General features: G+C 33.2%; 1 protein-coding gene across 2 annotated transcripts in view; it reads left to right on the top strand.

Moving 5' to 3' along the window:
* LOC145283599 (uncharacterized) overlaps positions 1-23,886 on the top strand; it is a 78,769-nt gene that overhangs the window by 6,339 nt on the left and 48,544 nt on the right. The window contains exons 2-3 of one of the 2 annotated variants that reach the window (XM_080132535.1): positions 233-450; positions 2,322-2,408. In XM_080132535.1, the coding sequence (XP_079988661.1) occupies positions 233-450; positions 2,322-2,408 (305 nt within the window). The remainder of the gene's footprint in view (positions 1-232; positions 451-2,321; positions 2,409-23,886) is intronic. The other variant, XM_080132536.1, reaches the window with a different exon arrangement.

The raw sequence follows: 23,886 nt of genomic DNA, 5'->3' as shown, positions 1-23,886 counted from the left end.
CTTTAGCATGCCATTAATTTGCATATGTTGAGAATAGTTGCTGTAAGGACCAATTGGAGAGGACAGGGAATTAAGGTTTGGACAGCCAAGAGAGCGTAAATGTTGTGAGTTGGTGTTGTGAATTTTATATTAAGAGGAATTAGAACAAATTGTGGCGTTAGTGAGAAGGAGTTCTGAGACTTTTTTTTTTTTTTCATTGCAGTTTGTAGTAAAATGAATTTCTTATTTTCAGACTTTTTGGGAGATTTTTCTGATGAGTTGATTGTGAACCAAGATTTGCAATTCAAGTTAGAGTTAATCTCTTGGCTTCCTCGATTGCACGATCTCCCCACACAGCACACAACTGAAGAATATTCTGGCATTTTTAAAGAGATGGATGCTACCATGAAGGTCTGTCCTGAATCTCTTAGTAAAGAAACCCAGGATTTCTTTAGTCAACTCAAGAAACAGGTGAGTGATGTTTGTGACATGGATTTGCATACAGCGACACAAGGTAATTAATTACTCTGATCATTCACATTCAGTTATCTCCCCTTGGACAATTTTCACAATCAAGGTATATTTTTTTAACTGTAAGCAAGGCATATGAATGTAAGTGGGCTACTGTTTGTAAGCATTTCTACTGAAACACTTTCTAGGGAGTTGAGAAGCAAGATGTCTATTCTCATTACATTTAAATTCCAATCTATTACTACAGTCAAGAAAGCAGGAAATTGAAATATAATTCCAAAGAAGGAAGAAACTATTAAGTTCGGAAGCTTTTTGGCACCTAGATATCTTGACCATGAAGGGTTGGGATTTGCTGTTTGTCAGGTTAGTTGAAGGTATTTACAATGAGGAGACACTAGTGCTGAGTTTGTCGGATTACATTCCATTAAATTATTTGTAAAACAGATATAGAGGTGCAACATTATTTCGATGGGGGGGGGGATGGATTTTGATACTAAAGATTTTTAGACACAAAATTTTTACAAAATATGAAAATTTTAACTTTGGAAATTTTGGTGCTTCTTGAGATAACAGTCCTCTGTAACTGCAGTAATATATATGCTATGCAAATTTTGTTATGATGTTTAACAATAATATTTCTAAACTTTAGTAGGTCAACCAAGTGTTACATCCCTATGGCTGTTTTACAAGTATTATAATGAAATGTGCTTTGATGAACTCGTACCACTTCAACAAACATACTCTTGAGTAATTTTGGATTAGGGGTCAGATTTAAAGGAGCCATCCTAAGTGGGGAGTTGTACAGTGAGATCTTTGTTCACATTACATTTTAATTTCTGCATGTTAATACAGTCAGGGAAACGGAGCAGGGAGAGCATTCCAAAGGCAAGCTGTTTGAGGAAAGACGTTATTAAAGTAGAAAACTTTTCAGCGGCTGAAGATCTTAAAAGTGAATAGATGAGATTTAGCTGATTGTCTGATTGGTTGGGTGTATTTACGTCGAGGGGGCACCAGAGCAGCAAGTTCATCGGAGCACATTCAATTGAAGTACTTGTAAAAAATGCACAGGGATGCAACATTACAACATTACAGCAATGGGACAGGAGCTGACCTTGGTAGCCAATGTAGGATTATTAGAGACTATTTTTAGACCACCATCACCTAAGAGGGAGAAACTAGTGGTTGGTGTACTAGCCAAGATCTGATAACATGACTCCGTGCATATGTAGCGTTGTAAAGATATAGAATATCAAGAACAATTAAAGTCCAAGGATTAATCCCTAGGGTACATTCGTGTTCATATCATGTTGTTTGGATGTATAGCCATTGAAGATAATCTGGATCTGCTTTTTATTTTTTGGAAATGAAGAATCTAATTATATTAAATATTCGTCCAGTATTAATACCATACAAATTACTTTTCATGAAAAGACCATCCTACCAGACCTTGGCAGAGGTTTTAAATATATCAAGTGCTAAGTTTCACCTGTTTGGTTTTTATTTATAATTTTCAAGTTTGACAAACTTTTGAAAAGAGTTTGTAAATGATTACGATTTTGAATGCTTTAAATGAAGCAAACACAAATCTAAGTATTTGTAAGAAAAGATAATGCTGTTGGACTAACTTTTGGTCTAGTCTTTAAAAGGCCTATCTGGCTACTTTAATTCACATGTCCATAAAAATCTTAAAATTTAAAAGAAAAAAAAAACGTTTCTACACAATAAGAATTTTGCATAATATTGTTTTGACTGTAGTTGCTGAGGATTTTTATCTCAAGAAGTACCAAAACTTTAATTCTTTGCAGAACCAATTAAATCATATTTTGTTGCAATAAACTTAAACCTATCCTCCATTTGTTTTGTTCTTCCAGTGTCTCCTGCTCTGCTGTCAAAAGGTTGGATTTTCTGCAGCCACTACTCTTTATGTAATTCTGGAGGAGAATGATAATTTTGATGAGGTATTTATTGTATAGTCTGATTTGTTTTGTTTATCTTTGATTAAAATTCCCATTAAATCAAAATCCCATCCTCTTCGATGAATTGTTTTCATTGCTACATTTGATCCCTCCTTCAGGTCAAGATCAAAGTGTAGTATCTGTTCTTCAGATGCTACACTTCCATTTTTTGTTCTCTTTCGGTGGAGGAGAACTCCTTCACGACTGAGACAATTTTTTATTTTTGTACCTTAAAAAACGACCCTGGTGTCTAACTCTGTCCCATGGGGAGACGTTGTAAATAGGTACATTTGATCCCTGATGAAGTACAACTAATCCTGAAATGTAATTGCATTTATGTAGGCCATTTTAAATGGTTATATATTATATATTTACTAGCTGTACCCGGCCACACATTTTAAATGGTTATATATTATATATTTACTAGCTGTACCCGGCCACACATTTTAAATGGTTATGTATTATATATTTACTAGCTGTACCCGGCCACACATTTTAAATGGTTATATATTATATATTTACTAGCTGTACCCGGCCACACATTTTAAATGGTTATATATTATATATTTACTAGCTGTACCCGGCCACACATTTTAAATGGTTATATATTATAGATTTACTAGCTGTACCCGGCCACGCATTTTAAATGGTTATATATTATAGATTTACTAGCTGTACCCGGCAACACATTTTAGATGGTTATATATTATATATTTACTAGCTGTACCCAGCCACACATTTTAAATGGTTATATATTATATATTTACTAGCTTTACCCAGCCACACATTTTAAATGGTTATATATTATATATTTACTAGCTGTACCCGGCCACACATTTTAAAGTGTTATTTACTAGCTGTACCCGGCCACACATTTTAAATGGTTATATATTATATATTTAGTAGCTGTACCCGGCCACACATTTTAAATGCTTATATATTATATATTTACTAGCTGTACCCGGCCACACATTTTAAATGGTTATATATTATATATTTACTAGCTGTACCCGGCCACACATTTTAAATGGTTATATATTATATATTTACTAGCTGCACCCGGCCACACATTTTAAATGGTTATATATTATAGATTTACTAGCTGTACCCGGCCACACATTTTAAATGGTTATATATTATATATTTACTAGCTGTACCCAGCCACGCATTTTAAATGGTTATATATTATATATTTACTAGCTGTATCCGGCCACGAATTTTAAATGGTTATATATTATATATTTACTAGCTGTACCCGGCCACACATTTTAAATGGTTATATATTATATATTTACTAGCTGTACCCGGCCACGCATTTTAAATGGTTATATATTATATATTTATTAGCTGTACCCGGCCACACATTTTAAATGGTTATATATTATATATTTACTAGCTGTACCCAGCCACGCATTTTAAATGGTTATATATTATATATTTACTAGCTGTACCCGGCCACACATTTTAAATGCTTATATATTATATATTTACTAGCTGTACCCGGCCACGCATTTTAAATGGTTATATATTATATATTTATTAGCTGTACCCGGCCACACATTTTAAATGGTTATATATTATATATTTACTAGCTGTACCCAGCCACACATTTTAAATGGTTATATATTATATATTTACTAGCTGCTGTTAGGTGCTGGACTAGGGCTTGATTAACTAAGGACTCAAATATTTTGGCGAAAAGCGGGAGGAGGCTAATGGGGCGATAATTTAGTGGGTCAGTTCTTTCACGAGAATTCTTGAAGACTGGTACCACAGAGGCGGTTTTCCAGCAGTCGGGAAAACAAGATTCGTTAAGGCATTTATTGTAAAGTTTGGACAGAACTGGAGCAACCTCGGCAGAGCATTTTTTTAATAGCACAGCCAGGATGAGATCTGGTCCACATGCTTTTGAGGTGTCTAGGTTTTTTATAATAGCATGTACCTGAGAAGGGGTGATTTTCAAGTCGTCAAGTGTGGCGTCTGTTCGCAGAGGAAAATCAGGGAGTGAGTGGTGTACCGAGTTCAGTGTGGAGTTTGAGGCAAACCGACTGGCAAGCAGATTAGCCTTGTCAGTTGCCGTGCGAGCAACCTCATTATTGTTTGTTAGTGGGGGAATAATTGACTGTCCATTATTAACTACGCTGTTGTAGATTTTCCATAAATCCCGGGTTCCTAATTTCTGTGCTTCGATGCGCTTTCTGGTGGTTTCAGAGTAATCTGACTTAGCTGTGTCTATCACTCTCTTACAATTATTTCTAGCTTCTATAAACTTCTGTTTATTTGAGCTGGACTTATGTCGGTTGAATCTGTGGAACGCATGCTGCCTTTGACAAATGGCAGCTGCACAAGCAGAAGTAAACCATTGGGGGGAGTGGGGCTTGCTATAGTATTTCCGTGCGGGAACATGTGCTTCAATAGCAGTTTTGAACCATTCAGTTGTCTCATTTGCACACTGTTCCGCTGGAAGAGTAAAGATATTTTGCCATGGGGCATCTCTGATGAGCTCCCTGATGGCTTCCCAATCAGCCTTTTTGTAATACCTCGTTGTTTTGAGTAGTGGGTCTTCAGTTTTAGGGCGAGAATTTAGGCTGATTTCTACCATTATCACAGCGTGATCAGCATTCCCGAGTGGGCTATAGGCATTTGTTGTACAGTCATTGGGAACTGTTGTCAGAAAGAGATCTAGAAGTGAGGCATGTTGATCGTGCTGGTCTGGGAAACGTGTCGGAAATGTAACCATCTGAGATAGGGAATGAGATATAGAGAAGCTATATGTGGCGCTACCAGCTACGTCTGTGTGATTTGAGAATATATTATATATTTACTAGCTGTACCCGGCCACACATTTTAAATGGTTATATATTATATATTTACTAGCTGTACCCAGCCACGCATTTTAAATGGTTATATATTATATATTTACTAGCTGTACCCGGCCACACATTTTAAATGGTTATATATTATATATTTACTAGCTGTACCCGGCCACGCATTTTAAATGGTTATATATTATAGATTTACTAGCTGTACCCGGCCACACATTTTAAATGGTTATATATTATATATTTACTAGCTGTACCCGGCAACACATTTTAAATGGTTATATATTATATATTTACTAGCTATACCCGGCCACACATTTTAAATGGTTATATATTATATATTTACTAGCTGTACCCGGCCACGCATTTTAAATGGTTATATATTATAGATTTACTAGCTGTACCCGGCCACACATTTTAAATGGTTATATATTATATATTTACTAGCTGTACCCGGCCACACATTTTAAATGGTTATATATTATAGATTTACTAGCTGTACCCGGCCACACATTTTAAATGGTTATATATTATATATTTACTAGCTGTACCCGGCCACACATTTTAAATGGTTATATATTATATATTTACTAGCTGTACCCGGCAACACATTTTAAATGGTTATATATTATATATTTACTAGCTGTACCCGGCCACACATTTTAAATGGTTATATATTATATATTTACTAGCTGTACCCGGCAACACATTTTAAATGGTTATATATTATAGATTTACTAGCTGTACCCGGCCACACATTGTAAATGGTTATATATTATATATTTACTAGCTGTACCCGGCCACACATTTTAAATGGTTATATATTATATATTTACTAGCTGTACCCAGCCACGCATTTTAAATGGTTATATATTATATATTTACTAGCTGTACCCGGCCACACATTTTAAATGGTTATATATTATATATTTACTAGCTGTACCCGGCCACACGTTTTAAATGGTTATATATTATATATTTACTAGCTGTACCCGGCCACACATTTTAAATGGTTATATATTTTTTTTTTTTTTTTTTTTTTTATTCAATTTTCACCCCAAACAAGGCACAGTGCCACTTTGAAGCAGGGGGCTACTATTAGGGAATTAATTAGCGGGGTCATTATGAAGGGAGAAGAGTAGAAAGATGTTTGTTAACATTACACTTGAACTTCTGCATATAAGTGCAGTTGGGAAAGCAGAATCCCGGAAGGGAGTTCCAAAGACCCGCAGTTCTGGGGAAGAAACTATTGGAGTAAAAGGCTTTCTTGCACCTAGGGATCTCCACTGTAAAGGGATGAGACTTAGTAGCTTGTCGGGTTTGTCGGGGGTAGTTACGTCGGGGAGGTACAAGTGTTTGCAGTTCGTCAGAGCATTCACCATTAAAGTATTTGTAGAACAGGCAGAGGGATGCAACATCTCGTCGATGAGACAGAGGTTGAAGCCTAGATGACAGTTCAGGACCTATCAGGTTTGCGACTCTTTTTTGAACCCTGTCCAGGAGCGAGAGACAAGCAGCAGATGCACCAGCCCAGATGTGACAACAGTACTCCATCCATGGGCGAATGGTTGCCTTATAGAGGTATAGGATACTGGCAGGCGTAAGTAGTTTTCTAGCACGGTAGAGGGAGCCAACCTTCCTTGCAGCAGCCTTGGCAATGCTCTCAATGTATCTATTCCAGTTCATATTCCCTATAAACGTTAGGCCGAGGAGTTTAAAAGAAGTACTTTCAGGCAATGTGTTCTTGGCCATTGCTATTGGTGGTAGAGAAGGTTTCTTGTAGTTATTGAAGGAAACAAGCTTAGTCTTAGCAGCATTGAATGAGACCAACAATTTTTGTCCCCATTCCACTACGGATTGGAGGTCATCCTCTAGTGTTTCTGCCATTTTCTTGGATATGTGTTCATTTGTTTTCCCCTCATATCTGTTATAGAGAGTGGTGTCATCGGCAAATATACCCATCTCCGAAACAATTTTATCAGGGAGGTCGTTTATAAATATCAGGAACAATAGAGGTCCAAGGATAGACCCCTGAGGCACTCCCGCATTTATGTCATATTGTTTGGATTTACGTCCGTCGAGGACAACTTTGATTTTTCTATTACTTAAGAAGGATTTAATTACGTTATGAATTCTTCCAGTGATTCCATATGATCTAATTTTCCTTAGAAGACCATCGTGCCATACCCTGTCAAAAGCCTTAGATATATCAAGGGCCACCGCTCTACCCTCCCCTGTTTTATCCAATGAACGGTATATACGTTCAGAAACTACAGTTAAGATATCTGCTGTTGAACGGGCTTGCCTGAATCCATATTGTTTGTCAGTCAGGAGTTTAGCAGCTGTTAGGTGCTGGACTAGGGCTTGATTAACTAAGGACTCAAATATTTTGGCGAAAAGCGGGAGGAGGCTAATGGGGCGATAATTTAGTGGGTCAGTTCTTTCACGAGAATTCTTGAAGACTGGTACCACAGAGGCGGTTTTCCAGCAGTCGGGAAAACAAGATTCGTTAAGGCATTTATTGTAAAGTTTGGACAGAACTGGAGCAACCTCGGCAGAGCATTTTTTTAATAGCACAGCCAGGATGAGATCTGGTCCACATGCTTTTGAGGTGTCTAGGTTTTTTATAATAGCATGTACCTGAGAAGGGGTGATTTTCAAGTCGTCAAGTGTGGCGTCTGTTCGCAGAGGAAAATCAGGGAGTGAGTGGTGTACCGAGTTCAGTGTGGAGTTTTAGGCAAACCGACTGGCAAGCAGATTAGCCTTGTCAGTTGCCGTGCGAGCAACCTCATTATTGTTTGTTAGTGGGGGAATAATTGACTGTCCATTATTAACTACGCTGTTGTAGATTTTCCAAAAATCCCGGGTTCCTAATTTCTGTGCTTCGATGCGCTTTCTGGTGGTTTCAGAGTAATCTGACTTAGCTGTGTCTATCACTCTCTTACAATTATTTCTAGCTTCTATAAACTTCTGTTTATTTGAGCTGGACTTATGTCGGTTGAATCTGTGGAACGCATGCTGCCTTTGACAAATGGCAGCTGCACAAGCAGAAGTAAACCATTGGGGGGAGTGGGGCTTGCTATAGTATTTCCGTGCGGGAACATGTGCTTCAATAGCAGTTTTGAACCATTCAGTTGTCTCATTTGCACACTGTTCCGCTGGAAGAGTAAAGATATTTTGCCATGGGGCATCTCTGATGAGCTCCCTGATGGCTTCCCAATCAGCCTTTTTGTAATACCTCGTTGTTTTGAGTAGTGGGTCTTCAGTTTTAGGGCGAGAATTTAGGCTGATTTCTACCATTATCACAGCGTGATCAGCATTCCCGAGTGGGCTATAGGCATTTGTTGTACAGTCATTGGGAACTGTTGTCAGAAAGAGATCTAGAAGTGAGGCATGTTGATCGTGCTGGTCTGGGAAACGTGTCGGAAATGTAACCATCTGAGATAGGGAATGAGATATAGAGAAGCTATATGTGGCGCTACCAGCTACGTCTGTGTGATTTGAGAATATATTATATATTTACTAGCTGTACCCGGCCACACATTTTAAATGGTTATATATTATATATTTACTAGCTGTACCCGGCCACACATTTTAAATGGTTATATATTATATATTTACTAGCTGTACCCGGCCACACATTTTAAATGGTTATATATTATATATTTACTAGCTGTACCCGGCCACACATTTTAAATGGTTATATATTATATATTTACTAGCTGTACCCGGCCACACATTTTAAATGGTTATATATTATAGATTTACTAGCTGTACCCGGCAACACATTTTAAATGGTTATATATTATATATTTACTAGCTGTACCCGGCCACACATTTTAAATGGTTATATATTATATATTTACTAGCTGTACCCGGCCACACATTTTAAATGGTTATATATAATATATTTACTAGCTGTACCCAGCCACACATTTTAAATGGTTATATATTATATATTTACTAGCTGTACCCAGCCACGCATTTTAAATGGTTATATATTATATATTTACTAGCTGTACCCGACCCCACATTTTAAATGGTTATATATTATAGATTTACTAGCTGTACCCGGCAACACATTTTAAATGGTTATATATCATATATTCACTAGCTGTACCCGGCAACACATTTTAAATGGTTATATATTATATATTTACTAGCTGTACCCGGCCACACATTTTAAATGGTTATATATTATATATTTACTAGCTGTACCCGGCCACACATTTTAAATGGTTATATATTATATATTTACTAGCTGTACCCGGCCACGCATTTTAAATGGTTATATATTATAGATTTACTAGCTGTACCCGGCCACACATTTTAAATGGTTATATATTATAGATTTACTAGCTGTACCCGGCAACACATTTTAAATGGTTATATATAATATATTTACTAGCTGTACTTGGCCACACATTTTAAATGGTTATATATTATATATTTACTAGCTGTACCCGGCCACACATTTTAAATGGTTATATATTATATATTTACTAGCTGTACCCGGCACGCATTTTAAATGGTTATATATTATAGATTTACTAGCTGTACCCGGCCACACATTTTAAATGGTTATATATTATAGATTTACTAGCTGTACCCGGCAACACATTTTAAATGGTTATATATTATATATTTACTAGCTGTACCCGGCCACACATTTTAAATGGTTATATATTATAGATTTACTAGCTGTACCCGGCAACACATTTTAAATGGTTATATATTATATATTTACTAGCTGTACCCGGCCACGCATTTTAAATGGTTATATATTATATATTTACTAGCTGTACCCGGCCACGCATTTTAAATGGTTATATATTATATATTTACTAGCTTTACCCAGCCACGCATTTCAAATGGTTATATATTATATATTTACTAGCTTTACCCAGCCACGCATTTTAAATGGTTATATATTATATATTTACTAGCTGTACCCGGCCACGCATTTTAAATGGTTATATATTATATATTTACTAGCTGTACCCAGCCACGCATTTTAAATGGTTATATATTATATATTTACTAGCTGTACCCGGCCACGCATTTTAAATGGTTATATATTATAGATTTACTAGCTTTACCCGGCCACACATTTTAAATGGTTATATATTATATATTTACTAGCTGCACCCGGCCACGCATTTTAAATGGTTATATATTATATATTTACTAGCTTTACCCAGCCACGCATTTTAAATGGTTATATATTATATATTTACTAGCTGTACCCGGCCACGCATTTTAAATGGTTATATATTATATATTTACTAGCTGTACCCGGCCACGCATTTTAAATGGTTATATATTATATATTTACTAGCTTTACCCGGCCACGCATTTCAAATGGTTATATATTATATATTTACTAGCTGTACCCGGCCACACATTTTAAATGGTTATATATTATATATTTACTAGCTGTACCCAGCCACACATTTTAAATGGTTATATATTATATATTTACTAGCTTTACCCGGCCACACATTTTAAATGGTTATATATTATATATTTACTAGCTGTACCCAGCCACACATTTTAAATGGTTATATATTATATATTTACTAGCTTTACCCAGCCACGCATTTTAAATGGTTATATATTATATATTTACTAGCTGTACCCAGCCACGCATTTTAAATGGTTATATATTATATATTTACTAGCTGTACCCGGCCACGCATTTTAAATGGTTATATATTATATATTTACTAGCTGTACCTGACCACACATTTTAAATGGTTATATATTATATATTTACTAGCTGTACCCGGCCACGCATTTAAAATGGTTATATATTATATATTTACTAGCTGTACCCGGCCACGCATTTAAAATGGTTATATATTATATATTTACTAGCTGTACCCGGCCACGCATTTTAAATGGTTATATATTATATATTTACTAGCTGTACGCGGCCACACATTTTAAATGGTTATATATTATATATTTACTAGCTGTACCCAGCCACGCATTTTAAATGGTTATATATTATATATTTACTAGCTGTACCCGGCCACGCATTTTAAATGGTTATATATTATATATTTACTAGCTGTACCCGGCCACGCATTTTAAATGGTTATATATTATATATTTACTAGCTTTACCCGGCCACGCATTTTAAATGGTTATATATTATATATTTACTAGCTGTACCCAACCACGCATTTTAAATGGTTATATATTATATATTTACTAGCTGTACCCAGCCACACATTTTAAATGGTTATATATTATATATTTACTAGCTGTACCCGGCCACGCATTTTAAATGGTTATATATTATATATTTACTAGCTTTACCCAGCCACGCATTTTAAATGGTTATATATTATATATTTACTAGCTTTACCCAGCCACGCATTTTAAATTGTTATATATTATATATTTACTAGCTTTACCCAGCCACACATTTTAAATGGTTATATATTATATATTTACTAGCTGTACCCAGCCACGCATTTTAAATGGTTATATATTATATATTTACTAGCTGTACCCGGCCACACAAATTAAATGGTTATATATTATATATTTACTAGCTCTACCCGGCCACACAAATTAAATGGTTATATATTATATATTTACTAGCTGTACCCGGCCACACATTTTAAATGGTTATATATTATAGATTTACTAGCTGTACCCGGCCACACAAATTAAATGGTTATATATTATATATTTACTAGCTGTACCCGGCCACACATTTTAAATGGTTATATATTATATATTTACTAGCTGTACCCAGCCACACATTTTAAATGGTTATATATTATATATTTACTAGCTGTACCTGGCCACACAAATTAAATGGTTATATATTATATATTTACTAGCTGTACCCGGCCACACATTTTAAATGGTTATATATTATATATTTACTAGCTGTACCCGGCCACACATTTTGAATGGTTATATATTATATATTTACTAGCTGTACCCGGCCACACATTTTAAATGGTTATATATTATATATTTACTAGCTGTACCCGGCAACACATTTTAAATGGTTATATATTTTATATTTACTAGCTGTACCCGGCCACACAAATTAAATGGTTATATATTATATATTTACTAGCTGTACCCGGCCACACATTTTAAATGGTTATATATTATATATTTACTAGCTGTACCCGGCCACACATTTTAAATGGTTATATATTATATATTTACTAGCTGTACCCGGCCACACATTTTAAATGGTTATATATTATATATTTACTAGCTGTACCCGGCCACACATTTTAAATTGTTATATATTATATATTTACTAGCTGTACCCGGCAACACATTTTAAATGGTTATATATTATAGATTTACTAGCTGTACCCGGCAACACATTTTAAATGGTTATATATTATATATTTACTAGCTGTACCCGGCCACACATTTTAAATGGTTATATATTATATATTTACTAGCTGTACCCGGCCACACATTTTATATGGTTATATATTATATATTTACTAGCTGTACCCGGCCACACATTTTAAATGGTTATATATTATATATTTACTAGCTGTACCCAGCCACACATTTTAAATGGTTATATATTATATATTTACTAGCTGTACCCGGCCACACATTTTAAATGGTTATATATTATAGATTTACTAGCTGTACCCGGCAACACATTTTAAATGGTTATATATTATATATTTACTAGCTGTACCCGGCCACACATTTAAATTGGTTATATATTATATATTTACTAGCTGTACCCGGCCACGCATTTTAAATGGTTATATATTATAGATTTACTAGCTGTACCCGGCCACGCATTTTAAATGGTTATATATTATAGATTTACTAGCTGTACCCGGCAACACATTTTAAATGGTTATATATTATATATTTACTAGCTGTACCCGGCCACACATTTTAAATGGTTATATATTATATATTTACTAGCTGTACCCGGCAACACATTTTAAATGGTTATATATTATAGATTTACTAGCTGTACCCGGCCACACATTTTAAATGGTTATATATTATATATTTACTAGCTGTACCCGGCAACACATTTTAAATGGTTATATATTATATATTTACTAGCTTTACCCAGCCACGCATTTTAAATGGTTATATATTATATATTTACTAGCTGTACCCGGCCACGCATTTTAAATGGTTATATATTATATATTTACTAGCTGTACCCGGCCACGCATTTAAAATGGTTATATATTATATATTTACTAGCTGTACCCGGCCACGCATTTTAAATGGTTATATATTATATATTTACTAGCTGTACGCGGCCACACATTTTAAATGGTTATATATTATATATTTACCAGCTGTACCCAGCCACGCATTTTAAATGGTTATATATTATATATTTACTAGCTGTACCCGGCCACGCATTTTAAATGGTTTATATATTATATATTTACTAGCTGTACCCGGCCACACAAATTAAATGGTTATATATTATATATTTACTAGCTGTACCCGGCCACACATTTTAAATGGTTATATATTATATATTTACTAGCTGTACCCGGCCACACATTTTAAATGGTTATATATTATATATTTACTAGCTGTACCCGGCCACACATTTTAAATGGTTATATATTATATATTTACTAGCTGTACCCGGCCACACATTTTAAATGGTTATATATTATAGATTTACTAGCTGTACCCGGCCACGCATTTTAAATGGTTATATATTATATATTTACTAGCTGTACCCGGCCACACATTTTAAATGGTTATATATTATATATTTACTAGCTGTACCCGGCCACACATTTTAAATGGTTATATATAATATATTTACTAGCTGTACCCAGCCACACATTTTAAATGGTTATATATTATATATTTACTAGCTGTACCCAGCCACGCATTTTAAATGGTTATATATTATATATTTACTAGCTTTACCCAGCCACGCATTTTAAATGGTTATATATTATAGATTTACTAGCTGTACCCGGCAACACATTTTAAATGGTTATATATCATATATTCACTAGCTGTACCCGGCAACACATTTTAAATGGTTATATATTATATATTTACTAGCTGTACCCGGCCACACATTTTAAATGGTTATATATTATATATTTACTAGCTGTACCCGGCCACACATTTTAAATGGTTATATATTATATATTTACTAGCTGTACCCGGCCACGCATTTTAAATGGTTATATATTATAGATTTACTAGCTGTACCCGGCCACACATTTTAAATGGTTATATATTATAGATTTACTAGCTGTACCCGGCAACAAATTTTAAATGGTTATATATAATATATTTACTAGCTGTACTTGGCCACACATTTTAAATGGTTATATATTATATATTTACTAGCTGTACCCGGCCACACATTTTAAATGGTTATATATTATATATTTACTAGCTGTACCCGGCACGCATTTTAAATGGTTATATATTATAGATTTACTAGCTGTACCCGGCCACACATTTTAAATGGTTATATATTATAGATTTACTAGCTGTACCCGGCAACACATTTTAAATGGTTATATATTATATATTTACTAGCTGCACCCGGCCACACATTTTAAATGGTTATATATTATATATTTACTAGCTGTACCCGGCCACACATTTTAAATGGTTATATATTATATATTTACTAGCTGTACCCGGCCACACATTTTAAATGGTTATATATTATATATTTACTAGCTGTACCCGGCCACACATTTTAAATGGTTATATATTATAGATTTACTAGCTGTACCCGGCAACACATTTTAAATGGTTATATATTATATATTTACTAGCTGTACCCGGCCACACATTTTAAATGGTTATATATTATATATTTACTAGCTGTACCCGGCCACACATTTTAAATGGTTATATATTATAGATTTACTAGCTGTACCCGGGAACACATTTTAAATGGTTATATATTATATATTTACTAGCTGTACCCAGCCACGCATTTTAAATGGTTATATATTATATATTTACTAGCTGTACCCGGCCACACATTGTAAATGGTTATATATTATATATTTACTAGCTGTACCCGGCCACACGTTTTAAATGGTTATATATTATAGATTTACTAGCTGTACCCGGCCACGCATTTTAAATGGTTATATATTATATATTTACTAGCTGTACCCGGCCACACATTTTAAATGGTTATATATTATATATTTACTAGCTGTACCCGGCCACACATTTTAAATGGTTATATATTATAGATTTACTAGCTGTACCCGGCCACACATTTTAAATGGTTATATATTATATATTTACTAGCTTTACCCAGCCACGCATTTTAAATGGTTATATATTATATATTTACTAGCTGTACCCGGCCACGCATTTTAAATGGTTATATATTATATATTTACTAGCTGTATCCGGCCACACATTTTAAATGGTTATATATTATATATTTACTAGCTGTACCCAGCCACACATTTTAAATGGTTATATATTATATATTTACTAGCTTTACCCAGCCACGCATTTTAAATGGTTATATATTATATATTTACTAGCTGTACCCAGCCACGCATTTTAAATGGTTATATATTATATATTTACTAGCTGTACCCGGCCACGCATTTTAAATGGTTATATATTATATATTTACTAGCTGTACCCGGCCACACATTTAAAATGGTTATATATTATATATTTACTAGCTGTACCCGGCCACGCATTTTAAATGGTTATATATTATATATTTACTAGCTGTACGCGGCCACACATTTTAAATGGTTATATATTATATATTTACTAGCTGTACCCAGCCACGCATTTTAAATGGTTATATATTATATATTTACTAGCTGTACCCGGCCACGCATTTTAAATGGTTATATATTATATATTTACTAGCTGTACCCGGCCACGCATTTTAAATGGTTATATATTATATATTTACTAGCTTTACCCAGCCACGCATTTTAAATGGTTATATATTATATATTTACTAGCTGTACCCAGCCACGCATTTTAAATGGTTATATATTATATATTTACTAGCTGTACCCAGCCACACATTTTAAATGGTTATATATTATATATTTACTAGCTGTACCCGGCCACGCATTTTAAATGGTTATATATTATATATTTACTAGCTTTACCCAGCCACGCATTTTAAATGGTTATATATTATATATTTACTAGCTTTACCCAGCCACGCATTTTAAATTGTTGTATATTATATATTTACTAGCTTTACCCAGCCACACATTTTAAATGGTTATATATTATATATTTACTAGCTGTACCCAGCCACGCATTTTAAATGGTTATATATTATATATTTACTAGCTGTACCCGGCCACACAAATTAAATGGTTATATATTATATATTTACTAGCTCTACCCGGCCACACAAATTAAATGGTTATATATTATATATTTACTAGCTGTACCCGGCCACACATTTTAAATGGTTATATATTATAGATTTACTAGCTGTACCCGGCCACACAAATTAAATGGTTATATATTATATATTTACTAGCTGTACCCGGCCACACATTTTAAATGGTTATATATTATATATTTACTAGCTGTACCCAGCCACACATTTTAAATGGTTATATATTATATATTTACTAGCTGTACCTGGCCACACAAATTAAATGGTTATATATTATATATTTACTAGCTGTACCCGGCCACACATTTTAAATGGTTATATATTATATATTTACTAGCTGTACCCGGCCACACATTTTGAATGGTTATATATTATATATTTACTAGCTGTACCCGGCCACACATTTTAAATGGTTATATATTATATATTTACTAGCTGTACCCGGCAACACATTTTAAATGGTTATATATTTTATATTTACTAGCTGTACCCGGCCACACAAATTAAATGGTTATATATTATATATTTACTAGCTGTACCCGGCCACACATTTTAAATGGTTATATATTATATATTTACTAGCTGTACCCGGCCACACATTTTAAATGGTTATATATTATATATTTACTAGCTGTACCCGGCAACACATTTTAAATGGTTATATATTATATATTTACTAGCTGTACCCGGCCACACATTTTAAATTGTTATATATTATATATTTACTAGCTGTACCCGGCAACACATTTTAAATGGTTATATATTATAGATTTACTAGCTGTACCCGGCAACACATTTTAAATGGTTATATATTATATATTTACTAGCTGTACCCGGCCACACATTTTAAATGGTTATATATTATATATTTACTAGCTGTACCCGGCCACACATTTTATATGGTTATATATTATATATTTACTAGCTGTACCCGGGAACACATTTTAAATGGTTATATATTATATATTTACTAGCTGTACCCAGCCACACATTTTAAATGGTTATATATTATATATTTACTAGCTGTACCCGGCCACACATTTTAAATGGTTATATATTATAGATTTACTAGCTGTACCCGGCAACACATTTTAAATGGTTATATATTATATATTTACTAGCTGTACCCGGCCACACATTTAAATTGGTTATATATTATATATTTACTAGCTGTACCCGGCCACGCATTTTAAATGGTTATATATTATAGATTTACTAGCTGTACCCGGCCACACATTTTAAATGGTTATATATTATAGATTTACTAGCTGTACCCGGCAACACATTTTAAATGGTTATATATTATATATTTACTAGCTGTACGCGGCCACACATTTTAAATGGTTATATATTATATATTTACTAGCTGTACCCGGCAACACATTTTAAATGGTTATATATTATAGATTTACTAGCTGTACCCGGCCACACATTTTAAATGGTTATATATTATATATTTACTAGCTGTACCCGGCAACACATTTTAAATGGTTATATATTATATATTTACTAGCTGTACCCGGCCACACATTTTAAATGGTTATATATTATATATTTACTGGCTGTACCCGGCCACACATTTTAAATGGTTATATATTATATATTTACTAGCTGTACCCGGCCACACATTTTAAATGGTTATATATTATAGATTTACTAGCTGTACCCGGCAACACATTTTAAATGGTTATATATTATATATTTACTAGCTGTACCCGGCCACGCATTTTAAATGGTTATATATTATATATTTACTAGCTGTACCCGGCCACGCATTTTAAATGGTTATATATTATATATTTACTAGCTTTACCCAGCCACGCATTTCAAATGGTTATATATTATATATTTACTAGCTTTACCCAGCCACGCATTTTAAATGGTTATATATTATATATTTACTAGCTGTACCCGGCCACGCATTTTAAATGGTTATATATTATATATTTACTAGCTGTACCCAGCCACGCATTTTAAATGGTTATATATTATATATTTACTAGCTGTACCCGGCCACGCATTTTAAATGGTTATATATTATAGATTTACTAGCTTTACCCGGCCACACATTTTAAATGGTTATATATTATATATTTACTAGCTGCACCCGGCCACGCATTTTAAATGGTTATATATTATATATTTACTAGCTGTACGCGGCCACACATTTTAAATGGTTATATATTATATATTTACTAGCTGTACCCGGCCACGCATTTTAAATGGTTATATATTATATATTTACTAGCTGTACCCGGCCACGCATTTTAAATGGTTATATATTATATATTTACTAGCTTTACCCAGCCACGCATTTCAAATGGTTATATATTATATATTTACTAGCTTTACCCAGCCACGCATTTTAAATGGTTATATATTATATATTTACTAGCTGTACCCGGCCACGCATTTAAAATGGTTATATATTATATATTTACTAGCTGTACCCAGCCACGCATTTTAAATGGTTATATATTATATATTTACTAGCTGTACCCGGCCACGCATTTTAAATGGTTATATATTATATATTTACTAGCTGTACCCGGCCACACATTTTAAATGGTTATATATTATATATTTACTAGCTTTACCCAGCCACGCATTTTAAATGGTTATATATTATATATTTACTAGCTTTACCCAGCCACGCATTTTAAATGGTTATATATTATATATTTACTAGCTTTACCCAGCCACACATTTTAAATGGTTATATATTATATATTTACTAGCTGTACCCAGCCACGCATTTTAAATGGTTATATATTATATATTTACTAGCTGTACCCGGCCACACAAATTAAATGGTTATATATTATATATTTACTAGCTGTACCCGGCCACACATTTTAAATGGTTATATATTATATATTTACTAGCTGTACCCGGCCACACATTTTAAATGGTTATATATTATAGATTTACTAGCTGTACCCAGCCACGCATTTTAAATTGTTATATATTATATATTTACTAGCTGTACCCGGCCACACAAATTAAATGGTTATATATTATATATTTACTAGCTGTACCCGGCCACACATTTTAAATGGTTATATATTATATATTTACTAGCTGTACCCGGCCACACATTTTAAATGGTTATATATTATATATTTACTAGCTGTACCCGGCCACACATTTTAAATGGTTATATATTATATATTTACTAGCTGTACCCGGCCACACATTTTAAATGGTTATATATTATAGATTTACTAGCTGTACCCGGCAACACATTTTAAATGGTTATATATTATATATTTACTAGCTGTACCCGGCCACACATTTTAAATGGTTATATATAATATATTTACTAGCTGTACCCAGCCACACATTTTAAATGGTTATATATTATATATTTACTAGCTGTACCCAGCCACGCATTTTAAATGGTTATATATTATATATTTACTAGCTGTACCCGACCCCACATTTTAAATAGTTATATATTATAGATTTACTAGCTGTACCCGGCAACACATTTTAAATGGTTATATATCATATATTCACTAGCTGTACCCGGCAACACATTTTAAATGGTTATATATTATATATTTACTAGCTGTACCCGGCCACACATTTTAAATGGTTATATATTATATATTTACTAGCTGTACCCGGCCACACATTTTAAATGGTTATATATTATATATTTACTAGCTGTACCCGGCCACGCATTTTAAATGGTTATATATTATAGATTTACTAGCTGTACCCGGCCACACATTTTAAATGGTTATATATTATAGATTTACTAGCTGTACCCGGCAACACATTTTAAATGGTTATATATAATATATTTACTAGCTGTACCCGGCCACACATTTTAAATGGTTATATATTATATATTTACTAGCTGTACCCGGCCACACATTTTAAATGGTTATATATTATATATTTACTAGCTGTACCCGGCACGCATTTTAAATGGTTATATATTATAGATTTACTAGCTGTACCCGGCCACACATTTTAAATGGTTATATATTATAGATTTACTAGCTGTACCCGGCAACACATTTTAAATGGTTATATATTATATATTTACTAGCTGCACCCGGCCACACATTTTAAATGGTTATATATTATATATTTACTAGCTGTACCCGGCCACACAGTTTAAATGGTTATATATTATATATTTACTAGCTGTACCCGGCCACACATTTTAAATGGTTATATATTTACTAGCTGTACCCGGCCACACATTTTAAATGGTTATATATTATAGATTTACTAGCTGTACCCGGCAACACATTTTAAATGGTTATATATTATATATTTACTAGCTGTACCCGGCCACACATTTTAAATGGTTATATATTATATATTTACTAGCTGTACCCGGCCACACATTTTAAATGGTTATATATTATAGATTTACTAGCTGTACCCGGGAACACATTTTAAATGGTTATATATTATATATTTACTAGCTGTACCCAGCCACGCATTTTAAATGGTTATATATTATATATTTACTAGCTGTACCCGGCCACACATTCTAAATGGTTATATATTATATATTTACTAGCTGTACCCGGCCACACGTTTTAAATGGTTATATATTATAGATTTACTAGCTGTACCCGGCCACGCATTTTAAATGGTTATATATTATATATTTACTAGCTGTACCCGGCCACACATTTTAAATGGTTATATATTATATATTTACTAGCTGTACCCGGCCACACATTTTAAATGGTTATATATTATAGATTTACTAGCTGTACCCGGCCACACATTTTAAATGGTTATATATTATATATTTACTAGCTTTACCCAGCCACGCATTTTAAATGGTTATATATTATATATTTACTAGCTGTACCCGGCCACGCATTTTAAATGGTTATATATTATATATTTACTAGCTGTACCCGGCCACACATTTTAAATGGTTATATATTATATATTTACTAGCTGTACCCAGCCACACATTTTAAATGGTTATATATTATATATTTACTAGCTTTACCCAGCCACGCATTTTAAATGGTTATATATTATATATTTACTAGCTGTACCCAGCCACGCATTTTAAATGGTTATATATTATATATTTACTAGCTGTACCCGGCCACGCATTTTAAATGGTTATATATTATATATTTACTAGCTGTACCCGGCCACGCATTTAAAATGGTTATATATTATATATTTACTAGCTGTACCCGGCCACGCATTTTAAATGGTTATATATTATATATTTACTAGCTGTACGCGGCCACACATTTTAAATGGTTATATATTATATATTTACTAGCTGTACCCAGCCACGCATTTTAAATGGTTATATATTATATATTTACTAGCTGTACCCGGCCACACATTTTAAATGGTTATATATTATATATTTACTAGCTGTACCCGGCCACGCATTTTAAATGGTTATATATTATATATTTACTAGCTTTACCCAGCCACGCATTTTAAATGGTTATATATTATATATTTACTAGCTGTACCCAGCCACACATTTTAAATGGTTATATATTATATATTTACTAGCTGTACCCGGCCACGCATTTTAAATGGTTATATATTATATATTTACTAGCTGTACCCGGCCACACATTTTAAATGGTTATATATTATATATTTACTAGCTTTACCCAGCCACGCATTTTAAATGGTTATATATTATATATTTACTAGCTTTACCCAGCCACGCATTTTAAATTGTTATATATTATATATTTACTAGCTTTACCCAGCCACACATTTTAAATGGTTATATATTATATATTTACTAGCTGTACCCAGCCACGCATTTTAAATGGTTATATATTATATATTTACTAGCTGTACCCGGCCACACAAATTAAATGGTTATATATTATATATTTACTAGCTCTACCCAGCCACACAAATTAAATGGTTATATATTATATATTTACTAGCTGTACCCGGCCACACATTTTAAATGGTTATATATTATAGATTTACTAGCTGTACCCGGCCACACAAATTAAATGGTTATATATTATATATTTACTAGCTGTACCCGGCCACACATTTTAAATGGTTATATATTATATATTTACTAGCTGTACCCAGCCACACATTTTAAATGGTTATATATTATATATTTACTAGCTGTACCTGGCCACACAAATTAAATGGTTATATATTATATATTTACTAGCTGTACCCGGCCACACATTTTAAATGGTTATATATTATATATTTACTAGCTGTACCCGGCCACACATTTTAAATGGTTATATATTATATATTTACTAGCTGTACCCGGCCACACATTTTAAATGGTTATATATTATATATTTACTAGCTGTACCCGGCCACACATTTTAAATGGTTATATATTATATATTTACTAGCTGTACCCGGCCACACATTTTAAATGGTTATATATTATATATTTACTAGCTGTACCCGGCAACACATTTTAAATGGTTATATATTATATATTTACTAGCTGTACCCGGCCACACATTTTAAATGGTTATATATTAGATATTTACTAGCTGTACCCGGCCACACATTTTATATGGTTATATATTATATATTTACTAGCTGTACCCGGGAACACATTTTAAATGGTTATATATTATATATTTACTAGCTGTACCCAGCCACACATTTTAAATGGTTATATATTATATATTTACTAGCTGTACCCGGCCACACAAATTAAATGGTTATATATTATATATTTACTAGCTGTACCAGGCCACACATTTTAAATGGTTATATATTATATATTTACTAGCTGTACCCGGCCACACATTTTAAATGGTTATATATTATATATTTACTAGCTGTACCCAGCCACGCATTTTAAATGGTTATATATTATATATTTGCTAGCTGTACCAGGCCACACAAATTAAATGGTTATATATTACATATTTACTAGCTGTACCCGGCCACACATTTTTAATGGTTATATATTATATATTTACTAGCTGTACCCGGCCACACAAATTAAATGGTTATATATTATATATTTACTAGCTGTACCTTGCCACACATTTTAAATGGTTATATATTATATATTTACTAGCTGTACCCAGCCACACATTTTAAATGGTTATATATTATATATTTACTAGCTGTACCCGGCCACACAAATTAAATGGTTATATATTATATATTTACTAGCTGTACCCGGCCACACATTTTAAATGGTTATATATTATATATTTACTACCTGTACCAAGCCACACATTTTAAATGGTTATATATTATAGATTTACTAGCTGTACCCGGCCACACATTTTAAATGGTTATATATTATAGATTTACTAGC

The sequence above is a fragment of the Euprymna scolopes genome, chromosome 8 (genome assembly GCF_053919585.1).
Source record: "Euprymna scolopes isolate OS-2025 chromosome 8, ASM5391958v1, whole genome shotgun sequence".
Taxonomy (NCBI): Eukaryota; Metazoa; Mollusca; class Cephalopoda; order Sepiida; family Sepiolidae; genus Euprymna; species Euprymna scolopes.
This window is presented reverse-complemented; position numbering and strand designations above follow the sequence as displayed.